The following is an 8,931-nucleotide window of genomic DNA, read 5'->3' on the forward strand; positions in this document are numbered from 1 at the left end:
CTCTGCCCATGACTTGTCACAGTGTGGGTTTGTGCGTATGTGTGCAGTTTGTGTGTGTGTGTGTGTGTGTGTGTGTGTGCGTGTGCGTGTAATATCTCTGTGATGACGCCCGTCGTTCCACTACCTCTGCAGCCACAGTCAAATAAAAGCTGATGGGCCGTAGTCTTTGCCATTAAGCAGGCCGCACACACCATCACACACACGCACAGACACACACACACACACACACACACACGAACACACACACGCACAGACACACACACACACACACACACACACGAACACACACACGCACAGACACACACACACACACACGCACACACACGCACAGACACACACACACCAATGAACATCTCAGCAATCTTCATACTGACTGACTGCACAAGGAGCTCCTATGACATTTGACATTTGGAGGAGACATCATGGATTCACCTGAATGAATAAGTTCTAGTTATATGGCCGGTGCAGCCACTCTCCATTTCCCCTCGGTACTGAAGGTCAGCTCCTCAGGTCCAACCATGCAGAAGTACACGACTTCTTTTTTTTTCCCATTCCTGAGTTTATTTTCCCTATGTAGCCTATGCTTCCCAAAATCATGCAAATGTTAAAGAGTCAAGTCTGAGTGGGTGATAATTGTTACCAGAACATATTTTATTATCAGTAGCCTGGCCTCGGTTTCCTTGGTTTGGTGGGAAACGATGAATACACACCAAAAAGAAAAAAAAGAAAAAGAAAAAATGTCTGGCTTCAGCTGCTTGCTTTGAGAAACTTGCCCTTAATTTGATGTTGAGAAATTTGGCTGGACCCAAGCCAGTGCAATTAGGTTGAATGTGATTCATCTTAGGAATGTACCTTTTGGTACCTGAAAACACCCATATCAAACTTTATCGCTATAATTTAATTGTGCCTAAACTGAAAGTTAGATTTGCAGTGTGTGTGCTGGCATGTTTCTGCCTCTCTCAGGCCAGGTATGTTTCGGACTGTCTGAAGGGAGAAATGTCCTCGATACTGGGCTACACCTTGACACACTTGGCACGGCTTAGTAGACTTTTTTCCCCCCTCTCTCTTTACTGTGCTCTGCCTCTGTTCATAATCCACCATGACTAGAAATCCAGGGAAAAGAGTGGTCAAACTGTGATGGTTTGAAATGTCCAAGCAGGCTTTGTCTTAATAGATTCACAGAACAGAAGCATCCTACTGTGCGTAAATAGCTTATTGGCTTTGGAGAAATAAATAACCATTTATTATTTTGATTTTGGTTGGGCCTATTATAGAGGCATATAGCCTACCCACTGGGTTTCTATGGAAATATCCACTGGGGGGGACGCTGTGGTGCAGTACTGACTATTAAAGCATATAATTTCCTTTGTTTTCTAGAACATTGCTAGATTTAAACAGAGCATCTAACCCAGCTGGCACACAATGGCAACTTTTCCTGTAATGTTAGCCCCTCCATTACGCACACACCCAGCGAGTTTGGCATGCTTGTACAAATGAAAGACGAGACTTACTTGGGATTCTGTGAGTTCCAGACAATAGTCTCCATCGATTTTGCCAAAGGTAACGCCGACCTGGACATTATAATAAAGATCCAAAGGTAATACTTCCAACAACCGAGTCCCGCCATTCTCAAAAACATAGAGACGTGAACCGAGGAGTCGGGCGTCGGGCAGTGGCAGTGCGCCTGGCAGCCTTTATGTGCGGGTTGCCCGGGTGGAAGGTGAGGTGTGATCAGTCAGGAGCATGTGAGGTCGATATCAGATACATGACCTTCTGTCCAACTTCTTAAAATCGCCGACCAGACCCCGTGCCCTTGACTGACCGAAGCCCACGGTTCTCCTCGGTGACGGGAAGGAAAGCCCCCCCGAGTGTCCTGGTTGACCTGTGGCTGAGATCGGGGACAAAACGGCCCTTCACGACCTTTTTTTTTTTACTCTACAGAGACACCTCAAAAAATAGGCTGCGATTCGATATCGTGTTGAATCAGATCTAAGCGGTTACGGAGAGGAGAGGCACGCACAATACGCGATGCGGCTGCTGCCCGACGAAGCGCTGCGCCGTGCCTTTGTCAAATCTCCCCTGGCTGGTGGTGCCTATACCTGTCGCTGTATATAGCCTACAGATGACCACATCCATCCATCAGTCACAACTCCGCAGCACGCTGGGCATCCCGAGCTCCACTTCATTCCAGTGTTGTCTTTCAGCCAGGCTCTCCTGCTATTCTTCTTCGCAAAGGAATTGAGTTTCTATTGTAAATATCCCTCTCCGCTCTCCGTCCGTCCTGCACGGTGTGCGTGTTGCGCTCCGACAGCCACGGCAGACTAGTCCAACTCGGGCATGCCGCTGCGTGGAGAGTCCCCTCTCTCTCTGTCTGCTGCCGCTCGGACACTGTGGGCGCAAAAGTGCCGCGGAAGGGAAGGTTAGGTCCGCACGGTCGGCCGACACTCGCTCGCTAACATTTCCGTGCCGGTATTTTTTTGTTACCGTGTAAAAAAACTCGCACAGTCCTCCGGTGTGCGGCGCAGCTCGAGCTCAACTGCTACACTACCCGACGCCCAGGCAGGCGCACGAGGGGGGGGGCAGCCCACAGTGCGAGCCGCGACCAATCAGAGCGCTCTGTCCGAACTTGGAAGCAGGAAGCGATGGCATTTATCTGGAGGGAGGGAGGGAGGAGGAGGAGGAGGAGGAGGAGGGGGGGGCATCTGCCATTGGGTTTACCCCCCCCCCCCGCAACGCCCCCCAACCGCACCATCGACCCACATTGAAATGGACTTTGGAGTTATGCGTCATGCTGCATGGTTAGTAAGGAAAATAGGAGTGATAGGCTACTCGGGCATGCGCAAAAGTGCTTATTGGAGCAAAACTTTGGACCTGTTTGAAGAACATCTGTAGTAGGGACTTTTTTTTATTGTGCCTGTTCTTGTATCCTATAGTGAGTATCGTTTTTATATATTTGCATACTATCTCCTCCTATGATGTCGGTATAATATCCCTACAATTACGAGTATGCTTTGCCTATCACAGCAATAAACAGCTCACTAGCATATCATCAGGGCTGCTGCTGGCCATTTGGGTGCCCTAAGCGTAATTGTTTTGTGGTGCCCCCCCCCCCCGTAAAACTTTCAATAACTGTCAAACGAAAGACTGCAAAATCATTAATTATGAACGATACTAGTGTATCTCACATTTCATTACATGTGGGAAACAACAAACAATTGTTAGAATTACTGTACATGTCAGCAAACAAGTGATTGTTAAACTGTACATGCAAGCAGGGGCGGACTGGGATCATAATTCAGGCCGGGCATTAGATACCAAGCAGGCCAGGCCGATACAGGCCGACGTGCGTGCTGGCGTCCGAAGGGCGGCGGCGAAAAATTTGGGCTGTTTGAAGCCCAATTTGGGCCGTTTGAAGCCAGATTTGGGCTGTTTGAAGCCAGATTTGGACCGTCTGAAGCCCGATTTGGGCCAGTTGAAGCCAGATTTGGGCCAGTTGAAGCCAGATTTGGGCCGCTTGAAGCCCAATTTGGGCCGTTTGAAGCCCAATTTGGGCCGAGTCCAATTTTACAATGACATGCACCCACTTTAACCCTGAATAAAGTAATAAAACCACTAGTAAACCAGTAGGCGGCGCTGGCCTGCTGTTCAGTGAGTGGCCTGACTGAGGGCACCAAAAAAAAAAAAAAAAAAAAAAAAAAAAAAAAAATTTGGTGCCCTCAGTCACATGATGCCCTACGCAGTCTGCGTACTCTGCGTAATGGGGTGCGGCGGGCCTGCATATCATACTGGCTACTGTAGTGAGTGAGCAGAGGCTACTGTAGTGAGCTGTTCAAATTGAGTTCTTTTTCGTAAGAGTCTGTTCCCGTTGGAAAGGAATGATGATTAATTGTCTCTTTGGATCCCTTTCTCGTTGTCCCCATCTGGGATAATGAACTGCATGAGAACTAGTCTCCAGTGTCAATAGACAATAGACTGTCGGTAGCCTATAGTCATTGGCCCATTCATTCAATGAGGAAGAAATGCTTGACACATAATTGATCATGTCTATGTCTGTGCCCCCTTTGTGTGTGTGTGTGTGTGTGTTTGTGTGTGTGTGTGTGTGTGTGTGTGTGTGTGTGCGTGCGTGTGTGTGTGTGTGTGTGTGTGTGTGTGTGTGTGTGTGTGTGTGTGAGAGAGAGAGAGAAGAGAGATGGAGAGTTTCTCTACTTTTTTCTTTTCTTTTTTCCTCTCATTTATTCGATCAATGCCGCCCCCTAATGGCTGTGAGGAAATCGATGCATAGAGCAGCACGGGATGGGAGCACAGTAGCATAATTGGAAAAGAAAGATAACAGACAATTAAAGACACGTCCTGCGGTTTCCCCCAAATTATTTTCCCTACATCCTGCGGTTGACAGCCCCATAGATCTTTTTGAAACAATAAGCCAACAGCTCAACATCAAGTTCACACCCTAAAGAATAAGCTCTGTAATTACACGTGTTTGTGTGTGTGTGTGATAACAGGGGCCACAGAAGTTGGGGTGCCAAGGCTGTATAGACAGGAGCCTGACTACAGAGGATCAGAGTGTTGTCATAGCAACCGCAAACACAGGCCAGTTGCCAGAGAGCTGGCATGTCCCGTACAGACGGCCCATCTGCGATACCTGATACCCCGGCAGCCAATCGGATGTCCAGAGAGAGATACCTGATCCGCTGTGAGCCAATGAGACGCTCCCGTGTGCAACCTTGATGACTGCCACAGCTGTGGCCAAAACCTACTGACCAATGAGAAGATGGCTCCTATACCATACCAGGAAGATGATAGCGGGAGTAGCAGTGGGCATACCCATGGACGTGGGACATACTGGATACATTTTGTAAGAATATGATCAATATGATTATGACCCTAACACCCTAACCCTGGGATCAGCAGAATCATTTGATTTGATAGAGATTTGTCTCGGTGACGTTGATGAATCCAGAAGTAACTTTTTAAAACAGTAGCTACATACTGGCACAGACAGTGACATCACATGACTCGGTGCAAGAGGTCAGTGCAGGATATGTCCCAGAAGTGCCCAGCATGTCACTTTACATAAACACACCCAAAGCGTACCGTCACTATGACCAATCACGTAACGTGGCATGCAGGCTGTCTTCTGCGTGGACAAAGGAGTGTATTGAGCTCTCGGGTTCAGTCACGTGGGCAGTAGAGATTTGACGTTTTATTTCATCAGTCAGCCATGAAATAGTCGCTTTTTCAGGGAATGAGGTCATCGTGTTAATGTGTATAGGTGCCCGGTGATTAGTGCTTCTATAAATAGCCTGGATGAAGCTTGATACCAGTGAGGCACAGTCATAAGACACACACACACACACACACACACACACACACACAGAGACAGCAGACTCTGCACTTCAGAATGGGAGGGTGTAGCAGCAATAAAGAGCGCGAGGCCCTGGTTGTAGATTTTCTCCGGCTTCGGGAAACTCCCGAGATGAACCCTGCCACCCAGGCCATAGTTCTTCTTTCCCAATCTCCTATTTGCACTCGGCAAACACTGAAGCCATGACATCATCATTCCGGGACGCGGCCTGAGTGAGTCCAGCAGCAGCCTCGCCGTGGAGATAAATCAGGAGTTGAAAGTAGCCTAACCCCCTTGTTTTTAATCTGCAGTTAATGAAGTCTGGCGGATTGCCCTCTGGTGTGGCTGCATGACACCGGGCGCTGATCTACGGGCCGTGGCTGGAGACCAGACCCCCGGATCTGATGAGGGAGACGTGTGCCGTAGCTGGATCTATGGGGTCCCAGGTATGAGCAGAGCCCCTCGGCATGCACGGGGTCGAGTGGTTAACCCTCGTTATCTGGAGAGGGACAAGCATCATGTGACTTGTGTGACTCTGACGTTCCAGCTGCAATCAATATTGAACAGCCATTAACCACTAAGAAAACACACACACAGACACACACAAACACACACATACACAAATACACATATACACACACACACACACACACACACACACATATTACATAAACACACATACACAAACACACACACACACACACACAAACTGTACAAACACACATACACAAACACACGTTGACACATGACACAAGCACTTAACGGAAACCCACATAAATATTTTCAGTGTGTCTCACGCACAGTCAAGTGTCCACTCCCATTATGCTCGGGGAAAGACGAGGACATAAATGCAAACAACATGCTGTGCTCTCCAAACACTGCCGCCATTTAAACAGTGGGAAAACACGGCTAATGTAAACGGACTCTATTTTCAGAGGACGACACTTGAAAGTTGTTGTATGAGCGGTTCATGCTGCTTTGATTTCACCGTAGCGTCAGGGAGGCCAAGTGGAGCAGCTGCGGCGTCCGCAGACTCCATTTCCTGTTTGTGGTAAGCTTGATTGGTGGCCAGACGTCTTCCTCTTCTGAATCGTCCCTTCTTCTCCTCTGACTGTTTCTTCCTCTTTACCTCCGTCCTTTGCTCGTCTCACTCATGACTGACAGGAAAGCGCTGATTACCGATGAATCACAATCAACACTAAACATGTCCCTCATGTACCAGAAAACATGTCCCTCATGTACCAGAAAATGTAAGCAAAACTCTCCTTTCATTTTCTCTTCTCTTCTCTTCTTCACTTCACTTTTCTTCTCCTCGTCTCTTCTTCTCTTCTCTATTTCACCTCTCTTCTTCTCTTCACTTCACTTCTCTTCTTCACTTCACTTCTCCTCCTCTTCACTTCTCTTCTTCTCCTCTTCACTTCTCTTCTTCTCCTCTTCACTTCTCTTCTCCTCTTCTCTTCTTCTCCTCTTCACTTCTCTTCTTCTCTTCTCCTCTTCACTTCCCTTCTCCTCTTCACTTCTCTTCTTCACTTCTCTTCTTCTCTTCACTTCACTTCTCTTCTTCTCTTCACTTCTCTTCTTCTCCTCTTCACTTCTCTTCTTCTCTTCTTCACTTCTCCTCTTCTCTTCTTCACTTCTCTTTTCTTCTCCTCTTCACTTCTCTTCTTCACTTCTCTTCTTCTCTTCTCTTCACTTCTTCTCTTCTTCTCTTTACTTATATTATTCTCTTCTCCTCTTCTCTTCTCTTCTCCTCTTCTCTTCTCTTCATTCCCATATCAGTAATTAGGGTTACGATAACAAGTCATCTTTTCCAAGAACCTAACAATAGATGTTTCTGGTAGCTGTGTCTTTGTCTACACATAAATATAGCGTGCGTGATCTTGATAACAATCTTGATTAGTAGGCTACCGCGCCTACCGGTAGCTGGTTGTGAGCCTCATATCTTTACTCGCCAGCGTTTCCTGCGTTATAACTTTTGATCCTCTCAGATGAAATTAGAATTTCAAAAGAGCAATTGTTCTTTGATACTTAATATCAAAGAACATAATACACTCAAAGTACGATGAAAAAGAGGTTGCTTGAGAAATTAAAGACACGCGTGTGTGTGTGTGTGTGTGTGTGTGTGTGTGTGTGTGTGTGTGTGTGTGTGTGTGTGTGTACACACACGGACACACTACATTATTAACTCACTGTGATTATTTGTGTTAGCATAAACTGCATTTTGTACGCCTATGGCCTTGAGGGTTTAGAGAAGAGCTAAAGTGATGCAGAGTATATGCCAAACGTGGGCCTGGGGGGTATTCTGTCCATTCTAATAGAATTACAAGCCTCTGATAGATGAATCCTTTCTCCCAGGCTACTTGTCTGTCAAACATTAGGTCACACTCAGCTCCCAGCCAGGGGGGGGGCAGACCCAGAGAAGACAGGAGGGGGAGCAGACCCAGAGAAGACAGGAGGGGGAGCAGACCCAGAGAAGACAGGAGGGGGAGCGGACCCAGAGAAGACAGGGGGGGAGCAGACCCAGAGAAGACAGGGGGGGAGCGGACCCAGAGAAGACAGGGGGGGAGCAGACCCAGAGAAGACAGGAGGGGGAGCAGACCCAGAGAAGACAGGGGGGGAGCAGACCCAGAGAAGACAGGGGGGGAGCAGACCCAGAGAAGACAGGAGGGGGAGCAGACCCAGAGAAGACAGGAGGGGGAGCGGACCCAGAGAAGACAGGAGGGGGAGCGGACCCAGAGAAGACAGGGGGGGAGGACCCAGAGAAGACAGGGGGGGAGCAGACCCAGAGAAGACAGGAGGGGGAGCGGACCCAGAGAAGACAGGGGGAGGGGGGATCCAGAGAAGACAGGGGGGGGAGCAGACCCAGAGAAGACAGGAGGGGGAGCGGACCCAGAGAAGACAGGGGGAGGGGGGATCCAGAGAAGACAGGGGGGGGAGCAGACCCAGAGAAGACAGGAGGGGAGGACCCAGAGAAGACAGGGGGGGGGGGGGAGCGGACCCAGAGAAGACAGGAGGGGAGGACCCAGAGAAGACAGGGGGGGGGGAGGACCCAGAGAAGACAGGGGGGGAGCAGACCCAGAGAAGACAGGAGGGGGAGCGGACCCAGAGAAGACAGGGGGGGAGCAGACCCAGAGAAGACAGGGGGGGAGCAGACCCAGAGAAGACAGGGGGGGAGCAGACCCAGAGAAGACAGGAGGGGGAGCGGACCCAGAGAAGACAGGAGGGGGAGCGGACCCAGAGAAGACAGGAGGGGGAGCGGACCCAGAGAAGACAGGGGGGGAGCAGACCCAGAGAAGACAGGAGGGGGAGCGGACCCAGAGAAGACAGGGGGGGAGCAGACCCAGAGAAGACAGGAGGGGGAGCGGACCCAGAGAAGACAGTGGGAGGGGGGACCCAGAGAAGACAGGGGGGGAGGACCCAGAGAAGACAGGGGGAGGGAGGACCCAGAGAAGACAGGGGGGGAGCAGACCCAGAGAAGACAGGAGGGGGAGTGGACCCAGAGAAGACAGGGGGGGAGCAGACCCAGAGAAGACAGGAGGGGGAGCGGACCCAGAGAAGACAGTGGGAGGGGGGACCCAGAGAAGACA

At 49.6% G+C, this 8,931-nt stretch overlaps 1 protein-coding gene across 1 annotated transcript in view; it reads right to left on the reverse strand.

Annotated features, from left to right (window-relative positions):
• The window catches only part of LOC310790591 (ephrin-B1-like), a 76,101-nt gene extending 73,594 nt beyond the window's left edge, over positions 1-2,507 (reverse strand). The window contains 1 exon segment of the mRNA XM_083652301.1: positions 1,512-2,507. Coding sequence (XP_083508427.1) covers positions 1,512-1,639 — 128 coding nt within the window. The 5' untranslated portion in view covers positions 1,640-2,507.
• Positions 2,508-8,931: the final 6,424 nt, after the last annotated feature.

Source organism: Poromitra crassiceps (genome assembly GCF_964638095.1).
Source record: "Poromitra crassiceps genome assembly, chromosome: 15".
NCBI lineage: Eukaryota > Metazoa > Chordata > Actinopteri > Beryciformes > Melamphaidae > Poromitra > Poromitra crassiceps.